This window comes from Phodopus roborovskii, unplaced genomic scaffold (genome assembly GCF_943737965.1).
Source record: "Phodopus roborovskii unplaced genomic scaffold, PHOROB, whole genome shotgun sequence".
Lineage (NCBI taxonomy): Eukaryota > Metazoa > Chordata > Mammalia > Rodentia > Cricetidae > Phodopus > Phodopus roborovskii.
In genome coordinates, this window is record NW_026126481.1 from 2,482,265 (window position 1) to 2,499,282 (window position 17,018).

At 42.5% G+C, this 17,018-nt stretch overlaps 1 protein-coding gene across 2 annotated transcripts in view; it reads left to right on the forward strand.

Annotated features, from left to right (window-relative positions):
* Positions 1–17,018, forward strand: part of Trpm6 (transient receptor potential cation channel subfamily M member 6) — a 128,938-nt gene that overhangs the window by 65,776 nt on the left and 46,144 nt on the right. For both annotated transcript variants that reach the window (XM_051194068.1, XM_051194070.1), the window contains exons 20-25: positions 1,909–2,037; positions 3,243–3,494; positions 5,788–5,962; positions 6,160–6,274; positions 8,318–8,511; positions 12,732–12,864. In XM_051194068.1, the coding sequence (XP_051050025.1) occupies positions 1,909–2,037; positions 3,243–3,494; positions 5,788–5,962; positions 6,160–6,274; positions 8,318–8,511; positions 12,732–12,864 (998 nt within the window). The remainder of the gene's footprint in view (positions 1–1,908; positions 2,038–3,242; positions 3,495–5,787; positions 5,963–6,159; positions 6,275–8,317; positions 8,512–12,731; positions 12,865–17,018) is intronic.

Here is a 17,018-nt window from a genome sequence, read left to right on the forward strand (position 1 = left end):
CAAAGTAGGCAGGTGGGAGGATTGGAAGAAGACAGACAGAGAGAGAGACTCTAGACTTTAAGTTCCTGAATGTGCGTCTTTTTCTCACCTCCCATGCCATCCTGGATTGTTTCCTCCTTCCTCTTGTGTTTAATTTGGCATAGACTTTCACCATCTGCCCTTGGCAGCTTGGAGCTCACTAGGTAGATATAGCTTAGGTTGGTCTTGGACTTGAAGTAGTCTTCTTATCTCTGCTCCTGAGAGCTGGGTTACAGGTGCAAGACCATTCTCAGAGTGTTTTTGTCTTGGCATGCTTAGACTCAACACAAGATTGAGCATTTGGAATGTTTTGGTTCAATGAACTTAACAGCCCCAAATGTAGAGATGAATGGTAGCTGGTTGGTTCTTTTTCTTTCTCAGGCAAAATAAATAAGTAATAAATAAAACTCATCAGTTGAATCATTTGTTTTGTAAGAGTGATGTTTTGTTTTTTATTTTGGTTTTCGATAACATATGTAAGAGGACTATTGAGAACATGGTTGTGGGATCAAACTCCGATCTGCTGAGGATAGTGGCCATTTAGAGAAAGCATACATGTATTGAGCATTTCTCACATTTATTTGGTAGCATTTATTTTTTCTAATGCCTACCTATACATAGATTGATAATAGCCTATGTTTAATATTCCAAAATCATTTGAAGTGTGACTATAATAGGATGTCTATCTAAATATATATAATGTTAGCATCTCAGAATATTGACTTTGCAGCCACATACTTGTTGCCCATACTTAATAAATATGGGTGACAGTTATCCATTTCTAAATATCAAATCTAGGACTAGGGTGATTGCTCAGTATGTAAAGTGCCTACAGCATAAGCATGAAGACCCATGTTCAGATGCCCAGCACCCATGTTCAAGGCAAGGTAGAGAAAGACAGATCCCTCCAGCTCACTGGCTAGTCAGTTCAGCTATATCAGTGAGTTCCAGGTTCAGTCAATGTCCATGACTCAAAAAATAAAGTGAGGTGGTTCAAAAAGATGGCTCTAAGGCAAGAACACTTGCTGCCAACCTTGACAACCTGAGTTTGACCTCAGACTCTACAAGGTGGAAGGAGAGGACTGACTCCCACAACTTGTCCTCTGATTTCAACATGCATGCTATAGCCTGTGCGCACATGTGCTCTTTGTCTGATACCCAGTAGACTATGTTACTATTGTATATTGTACCTAGATTAGTACTCTTTTCATGCATATATATTCATATGGGGTATGTGTATGTGCAGCTGTGCATACATGTATGTGAAGGCCAGAGGTTGACATCAGGTGCTGTCCTTGATTGCTTTTCATGTGTGTTTGTACATGTATGTATCCTTAGAGTTCAGAAGACAGTTCTAGATACCCTGGGACTTGAGTTATAGGCAGTTGTGAATTGGGCTAGGAACCAAATTCAGTTACTCCAGCAAGAACATTATGTAATCTTAACTGATGAGTCATCTCTCCATCTTGCAAGACAGGATAACATTTTAATCATCATAAAATAACACTCTAGCTTACTGTGAAGATAGGAATCCACTGACACTGTTCCTCTGGCTGTCTTGGCATGTGTATTTTCCAAGTTGAAACTGGAGGGAAGGCATGAGAGTTTTTTTCTGGCCTGTTACTAGCTTGCCAGTGTGCATGCTGCAGTGGTTAGTACTAACAGGATAGCATCGCCTTCCTTTACTGGCAAATGGTGATTTTCATTCCTAGACTGTAGATACTTATGTTTTCCTTGACATTGAGTCATCAGTGATCACAAGTTGGCTCCAGTTATATTTTCATGTTGTCATGTAGAAGTATGCTTCTTCTGGGCTCTGTCTGCAGAGCTCTGCTTGGCATCCTTCATGGTCATTTGAGCTCACATCCAGGGAATGTGTGTCCCTCACAGATGGCTTATTTGGCATTCCTCATGCTGTTCACTTACACAGTGTTGGTGGAGATGCAGCCCAAACCCAGCGTGCAAGAGTGGCTTGTCAGCATTTACATCTTCACCAACACCATTGAGAAGGTCAGGGAGGTGAGTGTTCCTTCTGTGTCTTCTGCACACCCCTAAAAGAGGTATTCTAGGCCCTGGAAGTAAAAATTAACTCATATCAAATGTATGAAGGACAGAGTGCTTACTGGTTCCGATTTTGCTATAAGAATCTTGCTCAGGGAAAAGTTTCTGGTTTCATTCCTTTATCCTTATCAAATACTTTCTGCTGAACTTTGAAAACAGCCACTTTGAAGCACACTCCTGTGTTTGTTATTAAGAGCAATAGGTAATGCCCTCTATTTGCTATTGAACTCTCCAACTGTTTGCTTTCCCATTTTGTAGCTGTCTTTGTGACATGGGTTTTTAATCAACTAGCCTTACCTACACATTGCCAGTTTTACCCAATAGAGTTACACATGAGTGGCTAAAGTTGCACAATATGTAAAGAATACACCCACGGAATGAGGAAGTTCTTAGTAAACACCCTTGAAAACTGAAGGCTAATATCCTTGCTGGAGAAGTATTCCAAGAGTCATAAACAAAACTAGACATTTTCATTTCTACTTTGCCACTGGTCACTTAAAAGTTAGCATTCTTAATGCAATTGTAAATATAATTCCAAATAGTTATGACTTTGACTGTCCTAGCTATGTGTGCATCATGTCTCCGGATGTCTATACATTTGTCTTTCCAGTGGTAATTTAGCCAATATTTTATGATAAGTAAGCATCTTCGTAGAAATTATACTGCATCATCTGCTAGTGAAATTTGTATCAGAGAAACACTACCTGAATTCTACCACGATTTTTATATTTTAGGGAAAACAAGCTTACTGTTTACATTGTGGTGTGTCTGCTATAGTATTACAAGGGACATTCCAGCATCATGTTCTTAGTGGTCTGCCAAGAGCTCACTCAGTAGCAGCAGTAGAAACAGATCACAGGACTGCTGGGTTTCCAGCCAGTATTCTTTGCCCTCAGCTCATGGAGCAGAATCACAGGCCACTCCCTTCAGTGCTGAGCTGGGTAACATCCTGGGGTTGATGTAAACTTTAGTAGGAATTGGTTTACTCTTTAAGTGATGGGTTAATGAATTTAAAAAAAAAAAATGCGGTTAATGGGATTCCCCTCTGGCTATGGTTTTGAGGCTTGAACCCAGGGCTTTGTGTGTTAGAAGCAAGTTCTCTACCACTCTACTCCATCCCCAATCCTATACCCTTCTTTAGGTTTTCCTTTTTCTCCCTTTAGATATGCATTTCAGAACCAAGCAAGTTTACTCAAAAGGTGAAGATGTGGCTGAGTGAATACTGGAACCTAATGGAAACTGTGGCTATTGGCCTCTTTTTAGTTGGTTTTGGCTTACGGTGGGGACACCCCCCTTTGCACACTGCAGGAAGGCTCATCTACTGCATAGACATCATATTCTGGTTCTCTCGGCTCATGGATTTCTTTGCTGTGAATCAACATGCTGGTCCGTATGTGACCATGATTGCAAAAATGGTATGTAAGTCTCATTTTTTTTTTTTTTTTTTACACAAATTCCCCATTTGGCTCTACTGTCACATTTCAAATCTCAAATTCAACTTTCTCTCTTGTGATCTTACGCATGTGTACAGATATTTGTTTGTGGGTGCCCTCACCCATGTTTGCCTGTGCAGAGGGCAGGAATCAATGTTGCACTTCACTATTGCACTTGTCTTAGTTTTCTATTGCTGTGAAGAGACAATATGACCAAGATAACTTATCAAAGAAAGAATTTAATTTGCCGATTCATAGTTCCACAGTATTAGAGTCCTTGACCATCATGGTGGAGAGCATGGTGACAGGCAGGTAGGTAGGCAGGCCGGCCGGCAGGCAGGCATATTGTTGGAGCTGAGAGCTTACGTCTGATCCCCAAGCACCAGGCAGACAGAAAGCTAACTATGGTATGGACTTTGAAACTCCAAACCCCCAATGGCACACCTCCTCCAACAAGGCCACATCTCCTAATCCTTCCAAAACAGTTCCACAAACTGGGGACTAAGTATTCAAATATGTGAGCCTATACAGGCCATTCTCATTCAAACCAACATAGTTCTCTACCTTGTTTTTTTGAAAGAGGTACTAGTTATTAGACTTGAAGCTCTATTTTATCTAGACTGGCTGGCTAGTGAATTCCCAGGAGCCATCTGCCCCCATACTCTGGCTGGCTTTTATATCCTCTCCAGGAATTCATTCTCAGGTCCAGCAAGCACTTTAACACAGAGCCATCTTCTTAGCCCACTAGTTAAATGTTTGAACTGTTTCTAGAGGTTTAATGACTCATTTTTGGCTAACCATAAACTTGTATGTAAAATGGGCCTGGACAGCACATTGGATAGTTAATAGGAACACTTAGTTTAGCCTTTTGTGAGGCCTGGCTATATGAGATCGAGTCACGTTTGTCTTTGATTTGTATAAGGCCACCACCAAAAATGTTTCTCTGAAAGTACTAATTCATTCTTTTATGACTTGCTTCTCTTAAACAGTATTCACTATGCACCACACACCATACTAGGTGTCTGTAGCAACTTTATTAAATAAGTAGTATTATCTACTTTTGTGTACAAGGAAATGGAAATTAAGTAAATCCCTCATGAGCATATGTGGGGCATTCATGCTTCCACATTGGGTGGCCTGGCTCTAGTTTATGCCCTGAGCTCGCTGGACATTGTTTCATCTGGAATTTCGAAAGTGCCCAAAGATCTACCCTCTCTATGCACAACATTAATATTACATTGGCATTTGCTTCTGTAATACAAGGCAAGGCAATGTTCTGGAGGGTCAGGGGTAGTTTCGAAATAAAGGACTCGAAGAGTCTCAAGATGGACCTTGAAGCTTCTGCTTCCATCTCTCCCACTTCTTATCTTCCTCCTTTTTCTCTCCTCTTCTTTCTCCTTCTGGCAGGACTGGGGGTCAAACCTAGGGCCTCATGCACAAGAGGCAAACACTACTGCTGAGCCCCAGCCCAGCCCTCAGATTTTCTTTTCCTTTACCACGTTCCTCTTTGACCATAAATGCATCCTCTGATTTTGGTAAGGTTGCATTTATTAGAGGAGCTATGTGAGAGAACTCGTACATCTCAGTGATGTGGCACAAGGTATACCTGAAGCCAGGCATGATGGGTTTTCCCTGCTGACTCCAGGATACAGAATTTCTCCTTTGTGTGGCATAGCCATGCCACTTCGACCCTTCCAGGGCTCCTCTGGCAGCAATAAGAGTGATGGTTAGAGTTCATCATTGTTTAAAAGCTTGGGCAAAGTCATAATTGTCACTCTCAAGGTGATTGGCTACTGGGATCTTGTAGTTACCACTTAATAAGATAAGAAATGTAGAGAAAATGGAAACGGTGGCTTCTGAGTCTGCCACGCTGAACAAGTGGGTTGAGTTGATGTCTTATACAAGATGGAGGGAGACTGGTATAATCAGTTTCCTAGATACTACAGGGCTCTGGGAGCTCTCGTTGGAATAGTTTGAACATATTTTTATCCTTTTAAATTATTTTCTAACCAAATCTTTGATTTAATTGGTCATGAGATGGCTGCTTCAAGAAAGGGTATTTGCAATTCTCACACATCATGTGAGTCCGTAGATGTCACTGACCTAAAGCACATACCGTATAGGGAAAAGAAAAAGGCTTAGCCAGAGGCAATTCAGCTGTTTCGGATGGAGGCATGTTAGCCACTGACTAGACTGTCTGCTCTCTCTAGTGTGTAGTGACAACTGCTAGGGCCTGATGTATGGTAAATTCTGGTTGTGCTGTGCTGTTTTGCAGGCAGCAAACATGTTCTACATTGTGATCATGATGGCCATTGTCCTGCTGAGCTTTGGCGTGGCGCGCAAAGCCATCCTCTCACCAAACGAGCCTCCTTCATGGCGCCTGGCTCGAGATATTGTATTCGAGCCATATTGGATGATGTATGGAGAAGTCTATGCTTCAGAGATAGATGGTACATATGGGGTTTGCCCTCATGCAGAAACAGCACCCCTGTAGAGACTCAGAGCAAAAGCAGATCGGGAAAGAATTCACGAGAATCTTTTAAGCATGTAAAGTGTGTGGCGTACTGTGAGTTACGGGGCCAAGTATTTGCAGAGGGCCCCAGGGCTGTGACTTCTCTTCCCCCACTCTGGAACTCTTTGTTTGTAGTTTGTTCAGGTGGAGCGTCCTGCCCCCCGGGTTCTTTCCTGACTCCATTCCTGCAAGCTGTCTACCTGTTTGTCCAGTACATCATCATGGTGAACCTGCTGATCGCCTGCTTCAAGTAGGTAACTTTCATTTACTGCGGCCTCTTTGCTTATCAAAATATGGGAGCAGCTATATTGAATATATTCCTATGTATATCGAGTATATGACCTTTGTTTACATGTGGCCCATGCTCTGTCACTGTGGCTTTAAAGAAAGGACATGAAATTATTGGTAGGAAAGAGGTTGGACTCTTAGACCATAGGCTAGAGGAAGTCGTAATCGAAGTGTGGGAGAGACCTGAGCCCTCACTGTGTAATTGGAGTCCTGCCAAATGATGATCAGAGCTGACGGCTCACAAAGAGCTTTATGTGTGCTTTCCTCACGTGGCCCCTCTCTGTCTTCCTTCCTTTCTCCTCCCACTGTTAGCTATTTTTTCCAGCCTCCCTTTCTGGCTCTACTTGTCCATTTCACACCAAAAAGTTCTAGGGCCTAGACCTTGGGCCTTTTCCTTTCTCTGTTATACTTTTTCTTGTTCACGTTCAGTTTCCTGTGTGTCTGGAAGTCCACTTCTATATCCAGCTCCGCTGACACTCCTGGCTTATCAATTCACTGACCACCCACCCCCAAGACAAATGCTTGAACGCTCCTCTTTCCCAGCATAGACTGGTTCCATTTTCAGTCTTTCCAAAATCTACGGGGAAGAAGAGGAGCTTTTGTGGGAAGTTCAACCCTCAGTCATTTTCTCCTCTTCCTTCTTTCCCCTCCTTCATTCCCTTTCTTCTCCCCTTAATTCTCCCACTCTCAGTATGAAGAAAAACACTCCGGGGAACAAGCAAACACGGGGCCCCAGATCTGGTCTGGGGGAACCCTTAAGACAGAGTGCTTTCCATTGAAGACGCTGAAATACTTTGTGAATTTCATCAGTGTAGTTGGGAGTAGCCTTGAGGGCTTGCAGATCTGCACACCAATGCTCCCTCCCACAGTTTCCCATTCCATAGTGTTGAGAAAGAGGCCAAGCATGTGTATGTGTCCAGGCGATGCTGAGGCCAAGAATGACCATATCTGCATGAGCTCAGGTGAGCTAGGATCCAGCCCAAGGACGTTCATGTCCCTGTGTATTCAGGTGATGCTGACACCGTGAGCTCAGTGATCACACTGAGGAGCAGGGTTCTAACCCAGTCCTGTGTCAATCATCCACTTCAAGGGCCCTAAGACACGACCCTCTCAGTCTTATCTTGACCTGGTTCTTTCAAGCTTAGCCTTGGATTCTGATGATTGGTCAAGTTTTGGTTTTTATTGGCTGAATTTGGCTCACATTCTATCTACTCTGCCATTTTTTCCCCTCAGAAGAAACATGCTTTAAAAAAATCTGAGCAGAACCTTACAATGGTTATTTCACTTGGCCTGCTACCTATGGTATGTTAAATACATAAGCAGAACTCTACTCCCTGCTAAAATTTCCATTTGGAGTTATTTAGTGTTGGTGTTTATTGGCTTCTTATAGAACTGATGTAATCTAAGAGAAAATCCAGAGTGATCACCAATAGAGACTGCCATCCCTATAAAGTTAATGTGAATAATTTATCAAGTTCCCTTTGGAAGCTCCGTGTATTGTCTTGTTTAAGGAGAAATCAATTCTTCTCTCCTGTGTCTTCTCAATTCACATGATTCTGTTGTGATGTTTAGCTAGCATTATCCTCGAAGTTCTTGCTTCTGGCCTGTGAAGGATGTGTTTATAAAGCCAACAGCACAGAAGAAATCACCCTTGTTTGCAATGAAGGATGAGTTATGTTCTGGAAAAGAGCTTCATTAACGACAAACAAAGGTGCCCCACAGGCAGTGCCGAGTGACACTGGGCAGTTTCTGTTCCCTGCCTAAAATGCTGTCATTTTCCTAATCTCTGATTTCAGTGTCTGCCTTTTGTTCACTGTTCCCGTGAACGCACTTAGTTGTAAAAAGTACTTACTCTATTTGATAAAAGAAAAATAGTAAGTGGCTAAGAGTTATTGCTGACTGCTGATGACTGTTAACCAATCAGAAGAGTTGGAAGATAGAGTCTGTCACATGTCAGGGTCCCATTATTAAAATGTTGTCTATCTCTTCCTTTCTCAACCTGCAGCAACATCTACTTAGATATAAAATCCATCTCGAATAAGCTGTGGAAATACAATCGCTATCGCTACATCATGACCTACCACCAGAAGCCCTGGCTACCCCCGCCCTTCATTCTGCTGAATCACCTGTGCCTGCTCCTCCGAGGTCTATGCTGCCGCCCTGCGCCACAGGACCAGGAAGAGGGCGATGTAGGGCTAAGTAAGTTTCTCTGGTGGAACAGAAGGAAGGAGGGAAATAAAGGGCAGAGACACGGGAGTAAAGGGGAAGGGAGACAAAGGAGCCTGGGAATTCCCAGTGAGGGCACAGCATGAAGGCTCTCAGAGAATACTGGCTCCAGACCGTCTCCCTTGTCTGTGGTCTCATGATTATTTTTGCCTCTGTTAAATGGTACATTGAAGAAGAGAAACAGGAAATTGAATTCAAGAGGACCCACACACCTTTAATCCTAGCACTCAGGAGGCAGAGGCAGGAGGATCTCTGTGAGTTCAAGACCAGCCTGGTTTACAGTGCGAGTTCCAGTACAGCCTCCAAAGCCATACAGAAACCTGTCTCGAAAAACAAACAAAAGCAAAAAAAAAAAAAAAAAAAAAAAAAAAAAAAAAAGAAGAAAATCTGGTTTTTCTGTGCTGACCTGGGAGCGCCTCTGAATAGCTCTTAGAGCAGTCATGTGACCTGCACTTATTGCCCTGTTGTATAAAAAAAGGTGACTCAAAAGGCCTGGATCCAGGGAAACAGAGAAGCAAGCTCTGCCAGAATCACAGGTCTGGTTCCTCATCCCAGGACTGAAGAGGGTCTGAAAAGGACCCTTATTATTCTTATTATTTTCAAAACATCAACAAGAAGTACAGAGACATGGAAATGTGTGTTCTCATTTTTTTCCCAGGTGTGACCCTGGGTATGCACATCTAAAAAAGAGGTGCATACTAACGAATAACAAATCACAAAGACGATTTATTTGAAAACAATCCTGGGGGTGGGTGTAGAGATGACTCAATGGTTAAGAGAACTGGCTGTTCTCAGAGGACTTGAGTGTGATTCCTAGTGCCCATATGGCATCTTACAACCATCTATAACTCCAGTTCTCAGGGATCTACCTCCCCCTCCTGGCACCCATAGGTACTGCATGCATGTGATACACAAGCAAAATACCCAACACATTAAATTTTTTAAAAAAATTTCCTTGGGTATCAGTTTATTAGAGACAAAGCTAATTTACAAAACAACAAGGTGGATGTGCTTGTTTTTTATGTGAAGAATTTAATGTTGATTCTTAATGGTCTAGAGTGTCTTCAGTGTTCATGGATATTTTGATTTTGTCATTGTCAGTGCTAAAAATCACTTTCCCTAAATACGTGGTGCAAAAGGCAAAAGCATATTTAGAGCCACATAATCCCAAGCCAAACTTCATTTAATGACTCTTTGAAAGTCAAGTCAGCAGATTTTAAAATCACACAACACACTTCAAGGAGTTATTATTTTAGTATTTTTTTTTCTGCTGGGGAAAACATTACTGTTGTTTTCTGTTTTGATAATTAAACAATTATGTTTGTGTATGAGCACACAACTTTGTCCTTACATTACAGTTCACCATGTTCCCCACATGCAGTTGTGTGGGGATTTGGAGCTGGGGTGTTCACGTGGTGTGGTGGCAGAGGCTGTCAAGTGTTAGCGTGAACTGTAGTGAAGCCCCATGATATAACACACACACCTGATGACACACACAGTACAGTGAAATCTGCCATACACACTGGAGTCATGAGCTTGACTTTGAGCTGGGTGCTAGCCATTGCAGATTCATTCTTGTTAGATTTTTTTTTTTTTTTTTTTTTTTTTTTGGCCACCCTCACACTCAGTTGTGTGATCCCATGTGAGGTGTGACCCAGTTGAGGAATGTGGAGTCCAGATCACAAGCTTGCATGTTTTGACATTGACATTCTCCCAGTTCCTCCTGACAGTGTGGTCTGACCTGAGTCACACTGTCACTTATTATTTTCACAAGTTGTTTATAGTTTCTAGCAAGCAATAACATGATTGACACCAAGCCTTTTTCTAGATCATCCCTATATATATACAGGAATTTACTTTATTCCAAATATTTAACTAGAAGTGCCTCTGAGGGACTTGGCGCTGAGCCTGGCAATTGGAGTTCTGCCCTTGGAACTCACATGGTGGAAAGAGGGAATCAGCTTCTGCTACTTACCGTTAGACCTCCACACATGTACTACGGTATTCATGCATACACACATGTGAACTGATAGCTCTTTAATCGCTCTGAACCAGGAAAGGACTCCTTTGGCCAGAAGTTACTCAGAAGCAGCAGCTGGAGCAGAAAAGCCCCTTCCTTTTCTCACCCCATACAGTACGACTATGCAAGCATTTTGTTGTAGATTCCGGAGCCTGAAAGGGAAGAAGAAAAACTTTGTGAGTTCTAAGATACTACTGATTCCATGAGTTTCAGGAAGGGCCTAGTGTCCTAGTTACATGGCATTAAGGGTCCTGTCATCCCTGCCATGTGTTGTCATGGGATTGGAAGGATAGTGTTTGCTTACCCACATGGCCCTCCGAATGGTCTTCTCTCTCTTTGAAGAGTTATGTTGCTCGTTATTTCTTCTCAAGTGATTTGACTGTTAGAAGGACACAAACAGCAGGCCACCAGGTGCTTGTCATTCCAGCAGGGGATGGGGAAGCTGAGCCACGAGGATCTTGAATCTTGGCAGGCCTGGACTACATAGCAAGATACTGTCTCAAAAAAACCAAAATAACCAAACAAACAAGCACAAAGACACAACCGGAGTTAATGTGGAGGCAAGTGCTGAAAAATATTCATTTCTGATAGAGAGCAGAACCTGGCTCTCACTGGAGAACTATGGTCACCCCAGTGCACTGTGCGACCCCAGGAAGGATCCTGCGCTAATTAGGACGGGCCAGTCCCTGTGGGTTTATAGGTTTATAGGTTGTTTTCCACAGCAAATTCTCTTTTTCTAAATCATTTATTCATTTACATGTTATGTGTATAGGTGTTTTGACTGTATGTACGTATGTGCACCGCTTGAGTGCCTGACTCAAAGTTTTCTCCTGGCCTCTTTCCACAGCTTAATACAGTTTAAAGATTGAGCTGAGCACATATGGGCCTGCAGTTCCACCTGGTGGATAATCTCAGGAACTGCAGTCTCCAAATTTGGGGCGGGGGATTGGCAGGTGTGTGGGGGTAAGGGATTTGCTACTGTTGTATAGCCTGGGCCTGAAAAGCTTCATGCTTATAGGATATCAGAGATGGGGGCTGTGGGAAATGATCTTTTTTTTAAATGTCTAAGAGATTCTTCCACACTACATAAATCACAAAATACTGTGTGCTTTGGTTGCACACATTGTTTTTTTTTAAATAGCTAAACACATTTTCAAATTGAAACTAATATCTTATTGCTCATTTAATTGGAAAATAAAGACATTGTTGCATTATTAATAAGTTACAGAGAAATGTAACATTTGATTTTCTTCTGACTTCAGTGAAGACAGGAAAGAACTTCCCAATGTTGTCTTCTTAGCGACATCACATCCTCTTGATGTTCCCAAGTATTAGGGACACATTGAAAGGTGATTTCTGATTTCACTCATTGAGAACCATGGCAGTGTATAAACAGGAATGCTGAGGTTGCATGAAGGCCCACACTGGTCTCAGTGCCACTGGGTGAGGTGTCCTTTCACGAGTGAGTTAATTACCTCAGGGAAGCTGGGCTATGCTGACTGACCATGGTCAGTAAGTCTCATCAGAAGGATTAGGCCCTTCCATGCTCAGCTTGACAAGGCATGACTTCCTCACATTGGCTGTAGTGTGGTGATATCTTGTTAATGTTTTAATAAAGCTTGTTTGAGGGTTCAGGATGCAGAGCCAGCCACAAACTATAGAGCCTGGCAATGGTGATGCACACCTTTAATCCCAGCAGCCATACTAGCTATCCATAGAGCTAGGTGGTGGTGCACACCCTTTATCCCAGGATTCAGAAGACAGACAAATGGATCTCTCTGAGTTAAAGGCCAAACTAAAGCTACACAAGGTTGAATCAGTCTAAAAGAGAATTAGAGCTCTTGTCATTAATCCAAGCCCTAGAGTAGTATATAAAAATGAGCAAACAAATTAAAACAAAAAGAGAAGGAAACAAAAACTCTCAAATATCAGTTCTATAGCATAGAAATTTAAGCAAAATTAAGAAAAAAAAAGGGCTAGATTGATAGTCTGTTAAGTACTTGCCATACAGACATGAGGGTCTGGGTTTGATTCTTAGAACCCACATAAAATGGCTTCTGTGGTGATGCATTCCTCTAACCCTAGCCCTGAGGAGGCAGATGGGCACATCCCTAGGACTCTCTTGCCATTCAGCCCAGACAAATTGGTATGTACTATGTTTTGTTTTCCACAGAGCTCTACCTCACTGAGGATGACCTGAAAAAGCTTCATGACTTTGAGGAGCAGTGTGTGGAAAGATATTTCCATGAGAAGATGAAAGGTCTGAATTGTAGTTTTGAAGAACAAATCCGAGTGACATCAGAAAGGTAAAGTCTATCTCTTTTTATTTCCAAAACTGCTACCAAACTATGATTTTTCTGGAATTTTTAAAAGAATAGAAAGGCTCACTTTCAAACCCCAGAAGTCTGAGCTCTGCACAATTTGAAGAATGCATTGCAATATGATTTATGTAATCTGTATCTATTTATTGGACATTACTGTGTTCTGGGCAGTCTTCCGTTTCCAAGGGGTGGGTGGAGACAGGAGACAAGAGTCCCTGTCTGATGAACTTTCATTCCAATGTTTGCACATGGAGGGATTAAGGGAAATGGAGGAGTAGGAAACACAAGATAATCAAGGAAGCAGACCAAGGAACACGCACATTAGTGCTGGTCAGTAATAAAAGCTATGAAGAGATGGGCATCATGGCACACACCTTTAATCCCAGCACTTGGGTAGGCAGAGGCAGACAGATCTCTGTGAGTATGAGGCCAGGCTGGTCTACATAGTGAGTTCCAGGAGAGCCAGGGCTACAAAGGGAGAACTCATCATAGGAAAAAACAAAAACAAACAAACAAACAAACAAACAAACAAACAAACAAAAAACAAAACCAAGAACCAATAAAATAAAAATCTGTGAGAAAATGAAGTAGTTTAAGGATAAAGAGGAGATGGGGAAGAGAGAACTTGCCGCATGTGGTTTGTGTTGTCCCACTTCACATGGCTTGGACCGGGAAGGTTGCTGTGGGTGTGAAGAGGAGAGGTCTCAAGGGGGTAGCCTGCAGCACTACACATGGCGGAGTGATGTACTCAGAGAAGCGACACCCACAGTCACTGCAGGTCTGGTGCTGGTCGAGCAGTAGCTACAGAACCCAGCAGAGGGAGGACAATGGCTGGCTAAGGGGGTGGATTTCTGTAGCAGGCTCTGGTTATCATTTGCTGGTGGTTTGGTTGGAGACAACTTCATTGCCAAAGAGAGAGAATGGGAGAGGTCGAGTTAGCCAGCATGGCAGCCTAGGTGAGCAGGTTGACTGAAGAGAAGGAAAGATGGGGGTGGGGATCTGCCTTTGTTGTATATGGAAATGAGAAAATAAATAGGCAAGGTTCTGGATATGAGCTGCCTTGGTTTTAGTCCAAGAGGCCAGGTTGGAATATGGGCGGTGGACAAGCCTGTGGGGGAAATTCAGTGAGCACGCTGGTGCTTGAGGCAAAGTTGTGGCCCAGGGGGGTTGTGGTTCCTGAACTTTCCGGAAGGGGGTAGGGTAGGAAGGCCATTCAGAGAATTGAGCAATGAAGGCAGATGTGTTAGAGAAAGGGAATGTATTAGGAAACCTAGTGGATGTGTTACTATAATAATTGCATATGTGAGGGACTGTGTTAAAGTATGGAAGCGTGCACATGATCTTACGGACTTTTAGAAACAGAATTGTTCTTGCAAGTAGAAGCAAATTGACATAAGTTAAATATATCCCTTCACTTTTGAATATACATGAGACTGACTATAGAATGTTTAATTTAATTATATGTGTTTTTGTCTGATGCCCCCAAATCACAGAGATAGATGTGACTTCTTAAACACAACTTCACTTAAAATAGACTTATACTAGGAACTTTTTAAATGGCTTACAGTAGGCATGTCTTATGTATATAATCCTGCACTTTTCCGTTTATAACATATTTATGTAGCTGGTTGAATGTCAAATCAAATTTAATATTGAGAAAATGTTGACTATCAAATGATGATTGTGGACCCATGAAATTGCAATTTACCTCAACAATCCTTTTAGATCATCGTCATTTGAACTCTCTCCTCCTGCATTCTCTCTCTCTCTCTCTCTCTCTCTCTCTCTCTCTCTCTCTCTCTCTCTCTCTCTCTCTCTTGAGACAGGGTTTCTCTCTATTGTGTTGGAGCCTGTCCTGGAAATTGCTCCATAGACCAGAGGGACTTATGGAGAAGACTGGAAAGGCAAGGCCCAGGGAGTTCGAGTGGTCTTTGCAGGGGGTAGTATTAGAAGTCAAGGCAATACTGAGTGCAAATACTGGGTACTAGGGAATGTAGTGAGTACTTCAGTGGTGATGGTCCTAAGACCTTCAGTCCTCTAAGCCTCATGTACTATCTTTCTCTTGAACTTAAGAACCCAAGAACTCAGGGGATTAGAAACAAGTACTTCAGCAGTGATGTTCACAATGTGTTCAGTACTCTGACCCTCATGTGACACTTCGTTTCCCTTAGACTTGAGGGGAGGATAGATGTTGAGTGATGACTCCTGAAAAATACAGCTACTTCTAAGGGATTTTGAACTTGGCTCTGAATTTCTAATAGAATTTCTTCCAATGATCATACGTTTCCTTCCTAGAATGATCCTCAGTGGCAATGATTTTATATTTCCATCCTTGCTGAGGCCACTTTTGGAGAGCTCACAAATGAGGGGTACTATGGAAAGAAGTGAGCAATGGTTTTAAGAGATAAGGAGATCTTAGAAGCCATTGCATGTTTGTCTACCTCCAAAGGAAGCATCTACCTTCTACAGTGAAATGACTTTGGGGTGTGGACAGAGGCAAGTGCTAAGGCCTTTAAGTACTGAGCAGGAACATCGGCCGGTGCTGTCATCTCAGTGTTGTTTGCCAGATTTCCTTTCTCTCTGGTCTGTGGAGGATGCCTGTGGTACCTCATCCCTTTCAGCACATTCAGTATTGTATCTGGGAAATGCCATGGTTTCTGTGATTTGTGGAAGCGTCAGTCTAATGTGCACCCTCTTTCCACTGTGTAGTTTTAAATTCAGCAAATTCACGTCTGACTGAGGCTTTATCGAGCAACATCTGTGAGCATCTCCAGGGGCTTATCCTTCATGTAGGATTCCCCAGAAAAACGTGCTTTGATCGCAGATGATTTGCTGATGGAGCTGGCTGGCTGGGGTGGTGGGTCAGGTGTCAACTTGCTGGCTTGATGCCCAGCCACATGACATTGGATACGTGACCTAACCCCTTTTCTGTGAAGGGAATGGTAGCCATGCCCACCTCACAGAGTTGTGATGTGGTGAAAGAAGACAGTGACAGCAGAACCTCCGTGGAATGCTTTGCTCATAGCGAGCACTGCATGACGGGACTTTCAGACGATTATCACTGTGTTTCTTATTATCTCATTTTGAAGAATCTTGGCTAATGGCCCCACAGTTAAAACAGTCACCAGGCCTGTCTTTTCTCCACTGAGACCTTGCACAGAGGAAACCACAATAGCAAGAATTTGTTTTATGTGTCAGAATGACTGAAAAGCTACATTGAATTAATGCAGCCAGTGGTCTAGGAATATAATTAAAATATGCTTCACAGGGCACCGTGTTTTAGAAAATGAGTCCCTGTAAAAAGCAAGAGGGCCCATTTCAGGTGACCAGGTTATTTGTCTAACAGGGTTCTATTGTAGCGTGCCACCTGTTGCTGTGAATAGTAGCTGGATCCTATTGTATCCATTCGATGTGTCTGCAGCTAATGGAACTTAATGAGTCTCCATTATGGCTGCTCAGACTGTACTGTTTTTGAATTAGATGAAACAGGGCACTGGATGGAGACGTTCCAATTAAGCATATTTGGAAGGAAATATACATATACTTTGTGCTCTCTCCTACACCGTCCTTGCCAGTCTGAGCGTTTTTAGGTTTCTAAAGGTCAGAAAGCATGTTTTAAGCCACTGTTGAGTTACAGGAGTTGGATTTTATGCAAAATTAGCCAGAAAGGGTTCTGCTCCTATAGGATACAACAAAACAAAATTAAAAAAAAAAAAAAAAACACCACCTGCTTTATTTGTTAAGTTCTTATCTATAATGCTCTCAGAAAGAAGGAGTGGGAGGTCACACGTGTCCTGTGCTTTTAGATGTGTGCTCAATGTAAGAAACTGAGCATTAGTTTGAGTAATGTTTGCTAAAGCTGAGTGCCCTCCTCTCTGTGGAGCCATCTGCCCAGCCTCAAGGTAGAATGGGCCTGTTTTTCAAGACTGCTATGAAATCACTGCTCGGGTTTCCTCCCTTGTTGGTTTTTAGTTTCATCTTATTATCAAAGATTGTCATCTTATGCACATAAATCCTTTGTCTGCATGTATTTATGTATTACTCATGTATGCCTGGTGTCCAAAGAGGTCAGGAGAGAGGGACATTGGTTCACTTGGAGCTGGAGTTACAAACAGTTGTAAGTTGTCATTTGGGTGCTG